Source organism: Molossus molossus, unplaced genomic scaffold, assembly GCF_014108415.1.
Source record: "Molossus molossus isolate mMolMol1 unplaced genomic scaffold, mMolMol1.p scaffold_m16_p_15, whole genome shotgun sequence".
Lineage (NCBI taxonomy): Eukaryota > Metazoa > Chordata > Mammalia > Chiroptera > Molossidae > Molossus > Molossus molossus.
Window position 1 is genome coordinate 21,570,712 of NW_023425350.1, and position 19,911 is coordinate 21,590,622.

The window sequence follows — 19,911 nt, forward strand, 5'->3', positions numbered from 1 at the left end:
ATCTATTTCTTTTAAGAAAAATGTCCCATGTTCTTAGGAAGAATGGAGAAAGGACAGAAAACAAAATCCCTAAAAGACTGGGGCCATAATTTACCTTTGCCTAATAAATTGTGTAGCAACAGCTACACCCAGTGGCCACATGAGTAATGACGTGTTTTAGCTATAACAGTAAAGGGTAAATTTGGAAACAGCTATTTATTTATTTAAGGTTCTAAGGGAAAGGTTATCTTTCACTACAAATTACATTTTAAGGGAACACTCAAGTATCATTGGGGCAGGGGGTGGGGGCATGACACAGGCCTTAGCTCATAAGCTTGAAGCAATTATACAGAACAATTCCATTTAAAAAGTCGCTAAAATAAAACTCGAAACCAGGGAGAACTTACAGATACTTTATTGCTCACCTTTCACACAAAGCACACCTCCAGCCATTTTCTTTCACAGCTTGACAATGTTTAAGTATACAAAAACCCAGCAAGAAGCATCATGTAGAATTCAGTAAAGAAGAATGTAAAACATCAACTCAGCCAGGCTTTTGTTTTCTGCAGCAATAATAAAGGGCCTCCTGCACTAAGCAAAAATCTGTCCTCTTTCTCTGTAGTGCATTTCTTCTGTTACAAAGAGTCTCCTGCCCAAAGCAAACTAACTTGTATTTGCTGAGCCAGTGGTATTAACTCGTGCATAAAACAAATTTCAGTTTGCTGTTTCTTCTAGCAGATTTCAAGTAAAAATAGGGTTGAAGGAGGAACTTGTTTTGAATGAATGCAGGTCAGTTTGAATCACTATACTTAACTAAACACCTACATGTACTATAGATTCACAACTTAGGTTGCTTTTATAATCTTGATGGATTTTGGCCGTGTTCAAGGTTTTCAGAGTTCAGCTTGTGGTATAACATTCCATCAAGAGGATAAGGCTACCGAATGTGCTATCTGCAGAAGAGCTCATTTAATAGGAACTGACCTAAAAGTTCTATCGTGAAGCAAATGTGGCACAACCTCTCCAAATAAAAAGCCAATCAGGACAGAAACTGTGCTCGGAAAATAGACATTAGAATAGTATAAAGAAAACACATATAAATGAGTTGTTAATATGAGGAAGCTTTCCTAGTTGTAAATCTAAAAAAATCTAGGAGAATCCTCATTTTCAAAACTGTATATTGAAAACATGAAAACTACTTATTCAAGTAATTTCTTCAAAAAAAGTATGTGTGTTCCGACTGTGGAATTAGTCTACTGGTCAATTAAAGGCAATTTTAATTACCTTTAAAAAAATTCTTCATACAAAGGAGAGATGTTGTATGTGTTTCTCAAATAAACAGCATTATGTAAGTCCATTAAAAAAACGAACAGAATTGAATGAAGACCTACAAATGCTTGGGCCAGGCAAGAATCTGCCCGCCACCTGTGGTCTCACATTCAAAATCCACACTGGATTGAGGATTCTTAAACTAAGTTTCTATTACTTGAGCTCTAGCAAAAAGTAAGGTTCTGTAGCCTCAACTAGTATAATGTCTTCCCTGTCCAAACCCAGAGTGATTATACTGATAACCTCCATGCTGGAAGTGCTGTTCAAACTGTCCCCCTTGGTGATAATTCTGGCTCCCCCGTCCTCCCCAACCTCCTCCCTGGCCTCCCCTTCCACCTCTGCCTCCCCTTCCACCTCTCCCTCCGCGACCACTGCCTCGATCACCATGGTGCCCGCCCTCTTGGTATCTATTGTCCTGCTGGTATCCACCACCCTGGTATCCACTTCCTGTGTAAGTGGATGTTTGGAAGCCACTATAACCACCGCCTTGATAACCACCACTGTGGCCACCATGATAGCCACCTGGCTGGAAGCCCGAATCTCGATAACCATCTTGGTAGCCACCTCCTCCTCCTCCACTCCCTCCATCTGTCCAGCCTCCTTGATGCTTATTTCCTCTTCCTCCCCCTCGGCCACCGTGGTCATAGCCACCACGTCCACCTCTCCCTCCTCCTTGTTCATGACCTCCTCGTCCTCCGTATGAGGAATGTTCATAACCACCTCTCCCTCCTCCTCGGCCTCCTGCTTGCTGCTGGGGACCATCTTGCCTCTTCTGCCATGGTGGCATCTCTGGGGGTGGAGGCTCAATCTCATTGGGTCTACCGCCTCTGTCAGGCACCCTGCCCATCAACACCTATGGGATAAGAAAGACATTTTAAACCATTTTATTTTGTAAACAGATATAAATGTGTTTGAAAGAAAGTTAAAGGTACTCTAATCACCTTATTGATGGCACAGGCAGTCTTTTCTCTTATAGAGCCACTGCTTGTGCTTAAAATCTTTGACAAGTCTTGTCTTGCAGCCAAAAGATGAGCAACAGAAATAGTACTTTTAGAAGATAAGACTGAACGTTTTGGTTGGTAAACCTTTGCTAATTTCTCTGTTTGACTCTGTTGAAAGAAGGTGTTCAAAGACAAATGTCAGTTTTCAAAATGACATAGAAACACTCATTATCAAATAAGTTAAAGATTTCCAAAATGTCTGATAATATTTACTAGGCTCTAGATGGGAATGAAAAAGTTATATACTCACCATTGCTCCAACCTAGTCAAGAACCATATTACACAACTGCAATAAATGATTGTGCATGTTTTGGGGATAAAGGAGAGGGGTTATCCAGGGGGGTAAAGGGGCCCTTTTGGACTGTGGTGCTAAAAAAGGTAAAAGATTTGCATTTTAATTTTCCCATCTTTGCTTATTATGAGATAAAAAAATGTTAGCTGTGACTAATTTGTACTAATTATGTTGTTAATATGACAACATGATACATTTCGTACAAAAGTGATCCCATTTAGTAGTTTCCTCTAATATAAATAATAAATAGGAACCAAAGGTCTACCATAACCATTTAGTAGAAGTCTAAGTTATTGATTATGGTTAACTCTAACAAGAAAGACAAATCACTGAGAAATAGATAACTTGGTCAAGTCATTTAGTTCTATTTCAAACACAAGACCACAAAATATAAAAAATATAAAGAGAAAGTTCACACAAGAGAATATAAGTTCAAAAAATGGTGACCTAGATAAATTTTTTCCAGATGGAAATCAATAAATGCAAATTAAAATAATCTATATTTTGGGAAAGAGCAACAGTCCCCTATCAACTAAATTTAAAAAGCAACAGCTACAATTACAAGAACAAAAATATTTGGTAAGTCTTTTGGTTATATATAGGTACTCAAATATTGATGGTAAATGTTTGATTACATTATGTGACAAAACAGAATATAAAAAGGTACATTTACTATGATTACATATATAAACAAAGATACTAAAAATGAAAACAGCTATTGTGGTTAAGACAATGGGATGATCTATGACTTTTTTTTATCCTCAGTTGAGGACGCTTTTGCATTTATCTTCAGATAGAGCAAGAGGGAGAGAAGGAGGAAGAGAGAGAGAGAAACATCAATGTGAGAGAGACACATCAAGTGGTTGCCACCCACAAGACCCCAACTGGGGCCCAGGACAAACTGCAACCAAACCCGGGACGTTCCGGTCCATGGGCTGACACTCTAACCACTGAGTCAAACTGGCCAGGGCTAACTTTTTAAAAAAATTTATTTAATAATAAAAAGAATAAAAAGATTGTCATTCCATAGTTTGGTGAATATTTCCTGAATATGTCTTATATGTATTTTTCTTACAGTCATTATTATATCTAAATAAGTGCTCCATGTTTGTTGAATGGAAACAAACACCTTTGAGAAAATGGTTTCGTATGTTTCAAATGAAACTGACTTAAAATGCAATTTCAAAGTGAGATATAAGTGCATAAATTTTATACATGAAAAGTTTGCTCTGTGCATATGAAAGTAATTTCTATAAAGTAATTTAAAATGAAGTTTCAAAGTGAGGTTATCAGTACATAAATTCCATTAAATGAAAAAGTAGATTTGTTCAAGTTAAGGAATTTGTATAGTTTTTCTTTTTCTTTTTTATCCTCACCCGAGGACATTTTTCCATTTTTTGTTCAGGTAGAGTGGGAGGGAGAAAGAGGAACAGAGAGAGAGAGAGAAACATCGATGTGAAAGGAACACATCGAGTGGCCGCCACCCGCACAACCGACCAGGGCCGGGGACAAACTGCAACCGAGGCACGTGCCCTTAGCGGGAACCGAACCCGGGTCTCTCAGGACCGCAGGCCGACGCTCCAACCGCTGAGCCAAACCGGCCAGGGCTGTATAGTTTTTCTTTATCCTCAATATATTTATATACTTCACATAATCATTGTATATTATAGTTCAGCAGAATCTTAAATTCATCTAGGTTAAACATGGCACTTTAAAGATGTCAAAAATGAGGAGAGTAAACAGAAGCCCAGAGTATTAGAGTGCCAGTTCTAAAGTCCATTAATGGTGTGTCAAGACCAGAACCACAGTGTTAATGACTTGGTCAGTGCACTTTCATCAATCATTATGTTTTTCTAGCTGAAAGTTGTAGGTAATTGGTTTTTAATTATATCTACTATGTTGAGAGTGAAATGATTGTTTTTATCAAAGATACTTTAAGAAAGGACTTGTAGCCCAGCCAGTGTGGCTCAGTGGTTGAGCGTCGACCCACGTACCAAGAGGTAGCCGGTTTGATTCCCAGTCAGGGCACATGCCCAGACTGTGGGCCAAACCCCAGTGAGAGGCATGCAGGAGGCGGCCAATCAATGTTCTCTCTCATCAATGCTTCCATCTCTCTCTAAAAAAACCAATAAAGAAAAAAATTAAAAAAAAAAGAAAGAAAAGATTCGTATTTCCTAAACAGCAGTCAATTTACTCCTGCTATTGACTAGCTGTGAGATATTATGTAAAGTCTCCCATTTATCTAGTTTGCCATTTTTTTAGTTGCAAAATGAGTGGAGTTAAAAGACTGTTCTCTAAGATCCCTTTCCAACATCACAATATTGTATCCCAATAGATATCTATCCAACAATTTAGTAGCAAATAGGACTTCACTAAGGTTTAAAGATGTCTGTGAAACTAACATATTAGCAAGATTGTTGGAGAACTAAACAAAAACATTTTCTGAGTCAATTCACTAAAATACAGAGAAAAATCTATTTTCAAAAATGAATGCACTATTTCATACTAACATCTGGACCAACCTCCATATAAATTCATGATTTAGTTCCATTTCAGGGTTCTAAGACAGTCAAATTAATCAAGTGTGCCCATTAATTCCCACTTACTGATTACATAATAGGTATTTAATAAATACCTGTTGAATGACCAAGACCTTTACCTGGATTATCTCGTTTAAGCTGAAATAAATCTTATTGTCCAATTCTATAGATAATAATATTGGTCCTTCTAAGTCTAAGAAATTGTTAGCTTAAACTATAGTAAAATAATTTAAAATTTTATTATTTTAGTAATTTTCAGATACTCTCTTCATTTCTCTCACAAATGGGTACTTCCAGTAGGGTCTGTAACATACTGTTTTCTTGAACAATATTAAAAAATTGAAAAATAAATGTTTTCATTATTACTAAATAGCTGAAAGAATTCCTACTCAGCAACTCACTAAAGAAAGGTTTGTGTATGTTTCCTATGTATTTCATTTCTCTTATAGTCTCCTCTACATCTAAACTGTAGTAGGAATGCTTAAGGATCAAGTCTATAAATACTCTGTTCTTTTAAATTATTCAAAGTGTACCTTAGCTCGGTCAGACCAACCAAAAGACTGGACAGTGACATCCAAACGTTTTATTAGCAGCTTTCTCCGAACTTCATATTCATTGGTTATGGCTTGGTTAATTGCTTCTATCTTTTCCTGAAACAAAATTTTTTTAAGGAGTTAGAATTTAAGTCTGCTTGACCCCTGTCCCAAAAGGGCAGAAACTTTACCTGTTTCATTCATAAGTGATGCCCAGCACTTAGCATAAAATATATTTAATAAATATAATAATAGAAGCCATAATAGATTAAGGAAATGATATGCAAAATAATGTCTCAAAACATAATAAAAATATGTAAAGTACAAAATTCTCATTTAGCTTTCCCATAATCCATTGTGTGAAGCTCAGCCCAATGACGTTTTTGGCTCGAAGGCAACCCATTTGGCAATTAGAAACATGCATCATACTGAACTTCTATTTATTTTAATCAGCTGTGTGAAATATTTACGATTATGAGATAAGTGTTTCTAATCTTATACAAATAAAATTATGCTGCATAAATCTTAAGATTCACAAAAGTGATTCTAAGGATGTCTACCTAGGAAACTACGTATTAGAAAATATAACTTAAAAAGCACCACTGTAAGGGTCGATATAAATATCATAAAAGAGATGGATGGTTCCTTGCAAATTTACTCCAGATGATCGCTACTCACCCAGTGGGCGGGTCCCATTGACTTCTTCAATAAAGGCTTTCCCACATGATTAGGTGGAACTTTTGCTAATGTTTCCTTTAACTGACACAAAAACATAAATGAATGAATAAACAAACTAAAAGTAACACATATCCTCCTCATCTTCCCAAGTCCCATCATATCTTGCCATCAAAAGAAGATTCCTGACAGAGGCAAAGGTGGAGGATGTTTTGAAATGTACAAGACCCACACAATAAAGACACTCACTGGCCCACTCCTCATGTGCCTATGGAAGCATGATCCCTTCACTGCACCTACGACAGTGCCTGCGAATGGTAGGCACTTAATGGGTATCTCCTGAATGGATGAATGAACACACAGAAAATAGGAACTATGGATACACTGCTGCTCCCCTGTAGAGTTCAGCCAGATTTGTGCATCACGGTGTCCCTCTGCCCCACAATGCAAATGTACCAATTCTTAGAGAGTCCAGCAGATATGCAGAGAGTAACTCTGCTATAACAAATATCATTCTCTTTTATTCATTAATTTTTTTTATTAAAATTGCTTGTTCCTAATAAATTATAAAAAATCTCTTCATTGTAGATAATGTGTGGCATAAATTATTTTCACATACTAGATTTATGTTAGCAGTCAAGAAATCTAATTTGTCAATCAAAACTTCTAAAACTCAAAGTGAGTGGATTAGAAACCAAGAACATTAACATCCTTTTCTGTCCAGTCAATGGGGAGAAGGGTGGTAACATTTACTGATAGACTTTAAAAATTAATTGCATTAAAGTTCAATAAGTCATTTTTATAAGGACTTAATTCTTTTTACATTATATCTAGCTTATTTCAGTTTATAAATCAAAGTGTAAAGTTTCCTTTTTGAAAAAGAAACATGCTAACATGTTAAAAGAAACACTAAAATACTAATTTCTCTTTAAGGCATCTAGGATTTAAAACCCAAAACTCATTTAGTAACAATTACTTAATAATATGCACATCAGGTTCCCATTAAGAGAAATAAACTTGCTTCATTTCAAACAAATGTAGGACTATGCCTTTAATACACTACAATCTGGTACTAAAGGTCTTACTTTTTTTTCAATCCCGCTGAAGAATTGGAACATAGTTATATTGGCTGGAGGTTTGGACATTCCTAGAGCAATACATATGCCTTTCAACTCTTGAAAGACCTCACTACCGCCTCCTTCTTGAGCTTTTTTTGGAGGAGTATTCACACAGAGCATTCTGGAAGCTTCTAGTTCTGAGATGAGGTATGCTGAAGTAAACAAAATAAGATTTCAAAATGAGATACAGCTACAGTTAATAGTCATAAGTCTGGAGTCACAACTCTATAGACCTAATGATATGTAACTTTTAAAGCTGCAAGAATGGATAAAAACAAGGAAGAAAAACCATTTTTACCTCAAATGATATAGCATATAAACTGGTTCTGTAATTCAGGTATTTAACCAATATATATTTAAAAATTGATTTAAAAATAAGCGAGTCTTCTTTGAAACCAAAAGATCAAGGTAGATCACATCTAAAAATCTGGATTCTTGTATTCCACTATTAAGGAACCTACAGAACAGGGGTTGGCATCTGTTGACAAATGTGCAAAAGGTGGCAGTTGGCAATTTTTCATTGACAGTTAAAAAGGTTATTTTTTTTTAACTTTTTACCACTGACATGCACCAGTGATGTAACTATCTGTTCCTCTTACCTTCCAATACTTAAGAAATCTGTTTAGAACTGGAGTGAAACAACATTTTTAAGTAGTCCAACTTTAACTTACAAGAGAAGGGGGAAGGCACTAACCTCCCAAAAGTTCCTTTCTTATGGTCTCCAGTAGCCTAATGTACCCTCTGGCTGTTCAAAATAAGCCCCGGTCTTCCATCTATATTTCTTCTCAGTATTCCCTTCCCCCTACTGTCTTCATTCTCGTTCCCTCTCGAGAAAACAAGAAAACTTGCAAATGATTTCCTGGCAGAGTCCTTTTGTATCAGTATCATCTTGTCTGTGTTGATTTCAGTCAGGTATAATGAGGGCTGCAATCTGCTTCAGGTAATTAAAGTGAAGATATAAATATTCAATCTTATTCCTTTAACCTTCCCAAGGGCATTTACATTTTTATAAAAGATGATTAGTAATCATTTGGATCTCAGGATTTCAGGTATGTGACAAAGTGAGAACCCCCTGATGATACTAGAAAGATAATTTTGAAAAAAGACATTTTCTGGGCTCTTAAGTTTAGAAGCACAAAAGAATGATCAGCCTGAATATCTCATTTCCTATATCCAAGGTGTAATGCTAGAAGTATAGGGATTATAATTTTGGCAGATCATTTCTGAAACACTGCCAATTCCTATTCTAGAACAATAAATACAGCTAAGTTTCTGGAAAGGTCATGCTAAATGGGTTTGATAAAATCTGAACGTGTTCCATACTGTACAAGTTAAAAGATCAAACCAGTAAAACCGCACTGTCATGAAAATAATCACTGTTTTTATAAACGAAGTTTTATTGGAACACTGCCACAGTCATCTACTTCCTTATCGTCTATGACTGCTTACACACTACAGCAGAAGAGTTAAGAGTTGTGACAGAGACCTTACGGGCCATGAAGCTAAAAATATTTATAATCTGGCCCTTGAAAGAGTTTGCCAACCCTTGTTCTAGAAAAATCATATATTATATGATTTAATAAATTTGTTCCCTAAATTTAGGACAACGTGGCTCAGGTATTCACAAAATTAGTTCACCAATACAATTACCATCAAAAAGCATTAACTGTAGCTGATGTATTCCAAGTACTGGGAAAGGCACTGACTGGTTATTTAATACAAAACAAACAAAAAACATTACCTCTACTGACAGTTGAGTGAGGAAGAAAGAATAAATACATAAAAAGATGAATAGTTCTTCATCTATTAGAAACTTAAATAGGACTTATTTTACCTAAAGGAAATGTTCTGACAACCAAAAAGCCCAATGACAGCTAAAATAGTTCTTAACCTGACACACGAGAGTTTTGCAGCCACTCAATGGAAGACTTTTATTTTATGAACAATTCAATGAGGCTGGTTTATGTTTTCCCCCTCATAACACAGTGTAATAAAAGATTCAAATCAGTAAGGTAAGGATGCTGGAAGAAGTAAAATTACAGCATCAAGATCTGACAACTGATACTTGGGAAGACGAGAAATATTCAGACGGAGCAAGTAGAGAATGAGTACATGTACATAAACATTAGCATGGAAGAGAGGAAATAAATCAAGGGGAGTATTGTAGAAAAGGGGGAACAGCCAAGGTAAAGAGAAAGTGAGTAGTGTGTATGTGTGAGTGTGTGAAGAACTAAAGAGCAGAGTAAACTTTAGATAGCAGTCATTTAGTTGAGGAGCAAATAGTTGGATATTCTTGAAAAGCTTTTGAGGTGACAGCACATTAAAACAGTCTATTAATACTGACCCTGAATCCAAAATAGTCATGTTCTGTGCAGTGCTTAATAAAGAAGAAAGAATTAAAGGTATGTTATAAAGATTTATATTCAGAGTGGTTTTGATAAGAATCAGCACTAAAAAGGCAAACTCTGAGCTCTAAGGAAGAATTTGCTCTTCAGGGTTATTACTAACCTTTCCACACAGCTGTTGTCTTCCTATGTAAGATAACACATTCTAAGTGCCAAATATTAGGTGTTGGTAAAGATAAACAGTGCCGCCAAGGAGGAATCACTGAGCACACTGTGGCTGAGCCCGTTACAGAAATCACACGATCTGAAGGTTACTGAATGCTTGCACAAGAAATATATGCAGTGATATCAGTATCTAACGTAGTATCTAATCCTGCTACTGGGCATATCCCCCCAGTAACAATCATTTGACAAAGGAGAAATTAAGAAAGTGATTCTGGTGCTCGCTTTGACAGGACATACACTAAAACGGGACCAATACAGAAAGGACTAGCATGGTCCGTGTGCAGGATGACATACCAATTCGTGAGGTGTTCCATATTTAAAAAAATAAAGAAAGAAAGAAAGAAAGTGATTCTGGAATAATTACTACCTAAGTATAATGGCCATGAACACATTATTTTTAAATTAAACCTTCAAAATTAGAGTTGTAGCAGTTTCTAGAAACCATGGTACGATTGTAAAGACAAATATTTTTAAAATCCTCTGATTTGTGTTCGTCATAATAAAAATTATACTATTCAGTTAACCAAAGCTTAATCTAAATGTGTCTCAGAAGGCTAAAGAAATTCTGAGTTAAGACTATAGGTTGAGTTAATTGGAGCAAACAAAATTTGTGAATCTACTTACTGTTTTTCAGTGTGAAGAGAGAAACAGTAGTTAGTATAGAAAAACATGGAAGGAAAGAACTTTTTATAATAATTTATTTCCCACAATGATCAGTTAGTACAGGAACAAAGCAAATATTATTGCAGAAAATTTTACCTTTACAAACAAAACCAACACCCCTAAACAATTACCCAACCACAAAAAAACACCAACCAACCACAAAGAAACATCAACAAGACAAAAATACTTTAAATTAGAAAAAACAAAACCCAAACTTCATTATCCCACACTATTTTCCCAGCACCTATTTTAAAAGGTGCTTCCAGCCTCGAATGCTACGGTCCAGTGATCACACGAGAAAAAGGCTCCAGCACTACCTGTGGTCACAGAGGTGGAGCACAGCGGCCTGAGTACCACCAGTGAAATGATAAGAGGAGCAATCACAACACAATTCTGCTACCAGTACACAGACCCACCAAGAGCTTCTAAGCTGGAAATGTAATCAAGCTTTCTTTAAAATAAGTAGTATTCTGAATTAAATCCATAGCGAAACAAAATAACAACAACTAGTTTATTAGTCATAGAAAACATAAATAGGAAATAATAGCTACATTCTAGTAGCCATGAACTTACTGAGCAAAAGGAGGCAGTTCTTCTGAACCAGAAGGCGCTTGGTCACATCCCCAGAAGTCAGTGAAAGATAGGGACAGTTCATCTCCCCTAGCAGCCCACTCACCTCAAGCTGGAATTCTTCAGCTTCATTTGGGCCTTTTAAGAATTAAAATAATCTTACTTAATAAAAATGACTGTTTCTCCCATTAACACACACACACTGAAAGTTAAGATTTTCCTAACGTAAGTTCCTTTTTCTTCTGATTCATTCTTTCTCACGCCACTGACAATTTTGTTTCTTACCTTCATTAGGTTATTCTCTTATTTGAGAATCTTTAATGGCTTTCTAATTTCTACCTCACCTAGTCTAATTTTTCTGTCTTTAAAGATTCTTCTGTTGTTGTTGTTGTTGCTAATGCTCACCCAAGGATATTTTTTCCACTGATTCTTTTTTTTAGAGAGTGGAAGGGAGGGGAGGAGGGGGAGAGGGAAAAGGGGAGCGGGGGAGAGACATGGATGTGAGAGAGAAATGTTGATTGGTTGCCTCCTGCAAGCACCCTGATCTGGCCTGGGCATGAGCCTGCAACCCAGGTACGTGCTCTTGACAGGGAATCAAATCCAAGACCCTTCGGTGGGCGGGCCGGCACTCTAACCACTGAGCAACACCAGCCAAGGCATCTTCACAGCCTCTCTGCTTTGGCCCTTCCCAGGAAATCATTATGTTTGAAGTAGTTACCTACCACTTGCACAAATATTCCCTCTATTTGTGCCAGGTCAGTCTCATCGCTGTCCTGGGTCAGCCTAATTTCCACTTCTGAGCCTTCATGTCAGTCATTCCCCGTCATGGATATGCCCTCTCTCCTCCCCTCCTCTATCAAATCCCACCTATCCATCCAAGTCCAGTGGTGTTGCTCCTTGATGAAACCTTCCCAAGTACTATCGCACTAATGATCTCCCCTGTGATCCACAATGTGAAGCACTTCATTACTACTAATATCCAGTTGTTTCGTCTGTGCCAGATATTTCTAGCTTCCAACTTTGTAGGTACTGAACATGACTTGTAGTTCTGTATTCCCATTAACATGCGAAGGACAGAGTTCACTGGGTGAACCAAGGAAAACCAATGCTCTTTTTTCTTTACTATTCTGATGGCTCTATTCAATATCACAGAGGGACAAAAATTAACTAACAACCTTGGACAGACCCTTGACCTTTTTCTCATCTATAAAACAGGAAGACTGTATTGTCAGTGTTTTGCAAACTGTGTTCTGTGAGCACCAGAGTTCCACAGAACTCCTGTAGAGGCAGCTGGGAGGATGAGGAGAGAGTTGTGCTGAAAGTACTCCCTTCCAACTTCAACTTACAATAGCTAAACTTTTACGTTTTATGTACTGGCATCTATAAAATGTTTTCAAATGAACAAAGGGGTTCCAGGTTAAAAACAGTCACCACCTAGCACAGGTGTTTATTCAAAAGTTCTTACGACCTCTGAAATATGCTCAAAGGCAATGAATGCTAAGAGCTCTGGCTCCCAAATGTGACTGCTGGGGTTGAATCCTGCCTTTATCACTCACTGGTTGTATAACCTCAGGTGATGTATTTAACCCCATTGTGTTTGCTTATTTAATGTATCAAGTGACCTGCCTCCTAGGACTGCCCTGAGGTTTAAATGAGTTAACCAGTAAAGTACTTTGAACATAATTAAGTGCTCAATAAATACAAGCTGCTGCTATTATTACTGATGTACTATACTCTCCTTAGAAATTAGAATTGGGTGCAATTAACATAAACATTAAATATACCAAACATGCAAGCATGAGTGCTTCACAATGGAATTCTGTGAAAAAGAAAATGGGATTATGTGTATAGTTCTCCTTCAGGGTGGGTTACAGGTGGGCATTTTTCTTTGTCTCCTATTATAGGTTTACCTATAGTAGGAGGGAACCAGGTGGTGGAGTGTCAGGTTCCAATCCCCCCATTTCTTGCAAAATCAACAAAACAATAGTTGTTATTGCTAAAACAATAACAAAATTGGCAAATATAAAACAGCTCTAAATGCCATAAATCTGACCGTGTTGGATCTGGTGGTGGTATATCTAGTGATAAATTCTTATGATACAGAAAACTTCTTAATAAAGTGTTCTCTTTCTCCTTACATATAACAATTACAATGCATTTACTTTACATGCCATATGTACTTCTAGAATCTGGTAGTCCAAAAAAGAAAAATACCCTAATTCCTAGTGCTAGCCACCAATTTAAGATCTCACAAGTCAAGTTTTACAAAGAATGGAAAGTTCATACATGTTCTATTTGTCTCCATTTTTCCATGTCTGAATAACAGGGTCTTTTCAATTTCCACAAATGTTTAACTGTTGCATGACTATATTTTGGTTTTTCAACTTCTGAATCGCCTTTCTCTAAAGACAATGGAGGTAAAGTGTTCGGTTGCTTTACATATTTCTTATTTACAGAGCAATTTAAGTTTTAACTTTAGTTCCGCTGATAATACCCAAATTTTATTTTTTTATTTTGCACCTAAAACGGAATGTTTACTTACTGTTAGTTGCTTGCACATTTTCCTCCAGTTTACAGAGCACTCTTAATTCAGACACCAGCCAAGCACAGAGTTTGGTAAACTCAGGGGAATTGGCTCCAGCAGAGACTGCCTGAGACAGAGCGCCATCTTCTAACAATGGACCCTTGTAACTGGCGAGTTAAGAAACCACACTTCAGAAGAATATAAAATCACACCTAATATATTACAGACAATATACTTATGTATTATTTGTATAACTGAGCAATAGTTTAATAAAGATAAGTTATGATGACCAATTTCTAAACTTGCAAATATAAATAAAAAATTAGAACTATACTAAACCATTAGAAAAATAAGCTAAATGGTAACTGCATTTCATCCCTTCAAAATATAGGTAAATATTTACGTCAACCTCTATATACACTTACTGAAAGCTCCTACTGTACAAAGATTTATTGTCTTTCTTTAACTGAATTCAGTATTAAAGCCAGATTAATACTACTTCAGAAATAAAACTTAGATTATCTTGATATTTTTCCAGAAATCAATTAAGTTAGGTTTTTTATGACTTTCTTTAAAAGCAAAAGCTTTCCAATTAATCATTTATTTCCTTTTTCTATTATTTAATGACAGTTAAGACTAGTAAGACCTACTAGTACCAGAGAAATGTCATGTTTAATTTAATAATTGCTGGCAAGCTGATGTTTGGGTGAACCAGTACAACTTTAATCTAATCCTTTGAAAGTGATTCAAATATAATTTTTAAAAATTATCAAACATTCCTAAAAGGCAATAGTAATAATAAACCACAAACTAGGATATAGCTATAATTAAAGATTTTGTCATTCTCAAAGTAATTTTAAAACATATATTCTTCAGGAGATTACTTTATCTTCTTTTAAATGAAATATTAATAAAAAGTCTGCTATTAAAGATATGTTAAATATGACTAAGATAATTTGATGTTTAGTGGTATAGAGATGTTAGAGAAATTTTATTGCTTGATCCTTTTAAAATATAATTATATGTATATACATTGAAGTGAATGGAAAAAGTGTTACACGAAAAATGAGGTTATATATCTCTGGCATCTAGATTTAAGACCACATATTAGATACTGGAATAAAGAGACTAGGTTTAGAAATCTCTCCTGTGTTACACATTTAGATTTCGCTCTTTTGCCCTGGCCAGTTTGGCTCAGCGGTTAGAGCGTCGGCCTGCGGTCTGGAGAGACCCCGGTTCGGTTCCCACTAAGGGCATGTACTTCGGTTGCAGTTTGTCCCCGGCCCTGGTTGGTCGTGCGGGTGGCAGCCACTCGATGTGTCCCTTCACGTCGATGTTTCTCTCTCTCTCTCTCCCTCCCACTCTATCTGTACAAAAAATGGAAAAATATCCTCGGGTGAGGATAAAAAAAAAAAAAAAAATAGATTTCGCTCTTTTATTTTACAAGTGGTTATTGAATTCCTACCGTGTACCAAATTAGAAATAAAAGGTAGTCATCTGATTCTAATATTTCTCAGTGAACCCTTTAAAAGTGTACATCAATTAAGACTAAATTTTAATGATTGAGTGCCACCAAAGTAGTATGGTTAGAATTTATAGCGAAGTTTTCAGAAAACCCCATGTTTTACATTACAACCCATCTTAACTAATTATTTGATTACAATTATTGCAGTAACAATTACTCTTACAGTACCCAAGAGAAAAAAAGTACGGTTAAAAGAGGGTAAAGGAACAATAAAGGGAAGACACAGCATCCATCACTAACTGTTAGGTCACCTCTACCCATGCAGAATGACTACATTTAAATAAGGTGTACCTTGTCCTCTCACCCTACTGCTGTTTCAACACTAATCTTAAGCATCACTTCTAAGAAGCTTCTAGGACTTCATTTCCTTTTGCAGTAAAGGGACCTTCCTCAAATCTCACAGCATATTCCTACAGTGTGAACTTCTCTTCCACCTCACTTTGCACCTGTTAGTGCTCAGCCTAACACTGCCATAAAACAAGTGTTCCTCAAAAATAGTTATTGAATGAAAAGCCTCATGTGTAAGCAAGCAATTTCATCTGAGATGTCTACCCAAAAGAGTCCATTTTGCTGAACCACTTTTACTTATGCTCTATTCAAAGAAATAAGCCCCCTAAAGTCTGGAATATTCATGAAAATTCACAGCAAGTTAAAAAAGAACAATGGTAATTCACTTTGGCAAGGAAAGGTGATAAGCACTGCCTCTTCCTTTCCTAAAAATTAATACCAGGACAAGCTGACTTTGAGAACCCTCAGAGTGTCCTTTCTTAAAGAAAGGTTTCCCTCAAATGTTTCCATGTTATTCAAAAGCCTAGGGGAAGGTGTAATAAAGGACTTGTTTCTTTATAAACACAATAGCTAAACCTGTACTTTTTTTTTTTTTTTTGGACAAATATTTAATTATACGATTTGTTTCTCAAACCACTAAGAGGTTCTAAGTTTTCAAGTTTTAATGGAATACTCTGATCTGGGTGACCTAGTGAGATAAGACGACTGATTTCCAACTTCTAGATAAGATGAATTATGGTTAGTTTAACTGTCAGGAGGGGAGACAAAAGGCACAACAAACATGCCGGGATTTGGTGGGTGAAGACGACCCTAAGGGTAAGTAAGGGCTAATAATGGCTCCAAGGAGTGTCCGAGTCGAGAGAAACTGCCAGTGTTTCCCACGGAGGTGGTGACAGGTTAGGTGCACAAGTGAGCTAGCTCGCGGAACGGATGCAGCGCGCAGACATGTGGCTTTGGGAAGCCTGGGTGCATGCAGAGATGACTGGGCAAAGGAGATTTCTTGAGACAAGTGGGGTTGGGTAGGAGCAGGGGCTCAAGACAGGAAGTTTGGAGGCCAAGTAGGAAATCAGAATCAACTTTGGCAACCTCTGCAGCGAGGGGGTACAGAGGAGGATCGGGAGCAAGGCGAGAAGCTCAGAGAGGGGGTTGGCGAGGACCGGTGCCCAGACAATGACACGCATGACTGACAAACACTGCGGCTAACTCGGCTGCAAGGAGCACAGGGCAGGCCTAGGGATTCGCATTTGGAGAGCCCTGACCCGGTACGGCAGACAGTGGACGTGGCATTGGGGTCCCGGAGCCTTAGGGAGGCGACAGCCAGGAGCCACGGGGTGCGGCGTGGAGAGGCAGGTGTCTCCGCCTGGGACTTACGAGGTGTGCCCGGGGGGCCGGCAGTGTGGGGGCTGGGAGACCCGGGCTCTGGTACTCTTACCCTAGATCTTCCAGCGACTCCAAGATGTCAGTCTCCACGAGGTCGCACTCCATGCTAGTGGTATTCAAATTTCCGAGTCGTCAGGCTCCCCTCTTCGCCGGCAACGCGTACACTAGCGCATGCGCTGCCTCTCCGGAACCTCCAAATCGACGTCTGGCGCCTCAGCCTCCGCACTGCGCATGTCCCGAGCGTGCGCAAGAAACTTGGTCCCGCCTATCGCTCCTTCCCCGCCGGCTGAGGGATTGCCAGGCAGCACAGTCTTGCACATGCGTATTACTGAATAGTGAAGCTGGAATCCCAAAGAAGGGCAGGAGGACTGGCTGCGTGGCAGCTGGGCGTGGGGACAGGCAAGGGGCGGGCGAGGGGGGCAGCGTTCTAACCTCTCTGAATTTGGTGTACGCAAGTGCGAAGCTGGGGCGAGGCGGGCGGGGGAGGAGCCAGGGGGTCTCTAGATGCGGGTGGGTGTTGGCCTGTGCAGCAGTCTGGATTCCGGGGAGTGGCGCCCGGGATCGTCTGCACCCTGCCTGCGAGTTGTAGCCTTGCTGTGGGTCATGGAGAAAGGGAAAATTCGTAGCTTTCGGAGGGGTAACGGGACCAGGGCCGAGAACGGCAGATGAATGCGTATTGATTTTCTTGTGGTGCAGTAGCTGTATTTCAGGATTAAGGAGGAGTTAACTTTCCTTTGCCAGGGGCGTATTCAAAAAGTTGTTGCATTCTCCCTTTTGCATTCTCTCACTTCTTAAGCCCTTCGCAGACTAAGAATCATAGTTCAAAGGGTGGGGCAGAGGAGGGCTTCACTCCATATCTAAAAGAATAGAGTGTATTTAAACCCACGTAGTTTAGACAGTGAATAAATTTATTTATTTATTTATTTTTGCTGTACTGCAGTTTCTTTTGACACTATTTGGCTGGATGTAACATTCAATTCACTATGGCTTTTTCATGATTTCTTGACAGTTGTTGGTTGGGTATATGCATAGAAATGATTGAAAAGTAAAAAAAATAGTATTCAGAGTGATGGCATATTTAGAAAATTATATTTAACCATGAATTGGCTTAATGTTGCATTGTGTAGGCATTTAATTAAAGAGTTTTCTAATTGGTACCAGTAGATTTTATTTTGTAGTTCTTAAACATTTTTGTGTTCTCTGTCAATGAGTTTGTTTCCATTTTGTTTGTTAGTTTATTTTGGTCATTAGATTCCACTTGTCTTTCTCTGACTGGATTATTTCACATAGCATAATACTCTGCAGGTCCATTCATGCTGTCACAAAGGGTAAGATTTCTTTCTTTTTTACAGCTGAGTAGTATTTCATTGTGTAAATGTACCATCAGTGGATGGGCACTTGGGCTGCTTCCAAATCTTGGCTATTGTATATAGTGCTGCAATGAACATAGGGGTGCATATAGTCTTTTGAATTAGGGTTTCAGGTTTCTTTGGATATATTCCCAGAAGTGGATCGCTGGGTCATAATGTTATAGGATAGTGAGAAGTTAGGAAAGTTCTAGGACAAGTGGAGTAGGGAAACTACGACAGTTAAACAGCAGTTTGCAGCCACCTGGTAAATCCTATCTTCCCTAAACCAAGGACATTTAAGAGTAGTGTTTTTCACTTCTCCCCAACTAGAGAGGGTAAATAGCTTAAATCAGCCTACTTAGGGAGACAGATAATAGAAACCCACATTAGTCCCATTTGCCAACCACACCAAAGGAGACAGATAACAGAAAGCCAAATTAGTGCCATTTACCAGCCACACCAAAGGAGACAGATAACAGAAGCCCAATTAGTGCCATTTGCCAACCACACCCAAAAAAGAAGGAAATAGTCCATATGCCGAAGCGGTTTAGTTTGGAGTGGATATCCTGATCCCCTTCTCTAGTCACATGGAACTTCTAGTCATTTAATACACCTTGCCCTTCTATTCCTCTGTATACTTTTACGCAAGTTGGTTTTTTTTCCCCTGGAATCCCCTTTTCCTCATTCTTCTGTCAGATTCCTCCTGCCCAGTCTTGAAGCCTGGGGAAAGCCTTCTCTAACTGCCTTAAGCAGGCATTCTCTACCTGCCAGTGTTCCTTAGCACCTTGTCCCAGATAACATTCCTTCTCCTGCAAGTCCACAGATGCCCTCTGCTCTCTCAGCTGCTTTGCTTACATTCCAGCCCATGCTCAAGGCTTGGCTTGGCTTCCCTGTTCCATAAAGTATGTGTTTCCTGACTACTGTTAAAATTAATTTTCTTAAATTCAGGGTCCTGGGCCCTGTCTCTGATGAGTCTTAAGTCTTCCTTCCTGGAGTTCAGTTGAGGGATCTCTTTTTCTTGAAATCACCTCAGATGGTTTTATAATAAGCCCTCCATAATTTAATATTTATTAGTGTTATAATTTTGTGTTGATTTCTAAATGTTCTGACCTTTTCTATCCAGTTGCTATAAAACCATGCATGCATGTACAATAGGCATAAAAAAATGTTGATTAGTTGATTGACAATAAAGGTTTCCCTTTCTCCTGACCAGACGTTGCCTTCTTCTGAAAGAATAGAGCGATTCTTTGCAGGGAATGAATAAGTATACAACAGTGAATTATGCTCTGAGCTCTTGGATCATCCTGGAACTCAGTCAATGCCTATTTAAAACTAGGCTATTTTGGTAGGATGATATGTTCTGTGCTGATTTAGATTGTTATTAGCAACTTTGTCTCTTATCCTAGTGCAGTGATCCTTTTTGGTGGGGAGTTAGAATCCTGTGGGACACTTCTCAAGCTCTCTACCTCCAAAGGTCCCCACAATAATCACAGCATTGTGTGATGAGAGATGCTACTGATTGGGAGTGTGCCTTGAACAAAAAAAGACTTGAGCAGAATAAAAGCTGTAAATCAT

At 38.2% G+C, this 19,911-nt stretch overlaps 1 protein-coding gene and 1 non-coding gene across 2 annotated transcripts; one reads left to right on the top strand and one right to left on the bottom strand.

The window, feature by feature from the left end:
- Positions 1-377: 377 nt before the first annotated feature.
- FAM98A (family with sequence similarity 98 member A) lies at positions 378-17,179 on the bottom strand. Its single transcript, XM_036263439.1, has 8 exons — positions 17,040-17,179; positions 13,813-13,961; positions 11,274-11,408; positions 7,435-7,619; positions 6,353-6,433; positions 5,675-5,791; positions 2,250-2,417; positions 378-2,161 (listed from the first exon to the last, which is right to left on the bottom strand). Exons 1-8 carry the CDS (start codon positions 17,090-17,092, stop codon positions 1,499-1,501), a joined length of 1,551 nt encoding a protein of 516 aa, XP_036119332.1. The 5' UTR covers positions 17,093-17,179; the 3' UTR covers positions 378-1,498.
- LOC118631279 lies at positions 10,252-10,357 on the top strand. Its single transcript, XR_004959768.1, has one exon. It is a non-coding gene; the product is annotated as a U6 spliceosomal RNA (small nuclear RNA).
- Positions 17,180-19,911: the final 2,732 nt, after the last annotated feature.

Excerpts from the sequence above, each read along its gene's own strand:
- FAM98A (XM_036263439.1), bottom strand. The coding sequence starts at position 17,092 with ATGGAGTGCGACCTCGTGGAGACTGACATCTTGGAGTCGCTGGAAGAT. Across the intron at positions 7,620-11,273 it reads GAACTGCCTCCTTTTGCTCA|CATACCTCATCTCAGAACTA; the intron begins GTAAGTTCATGG and ends TGTTTACTTCAG. Across the intron at positions 2,418-5,674 it reads GTTGGTCTGACCGAGCTAAG|AGTCAAACAGAGAAATTAGC; the intron begins GTACACTTTGAA and ends TTCTTTCAACAG.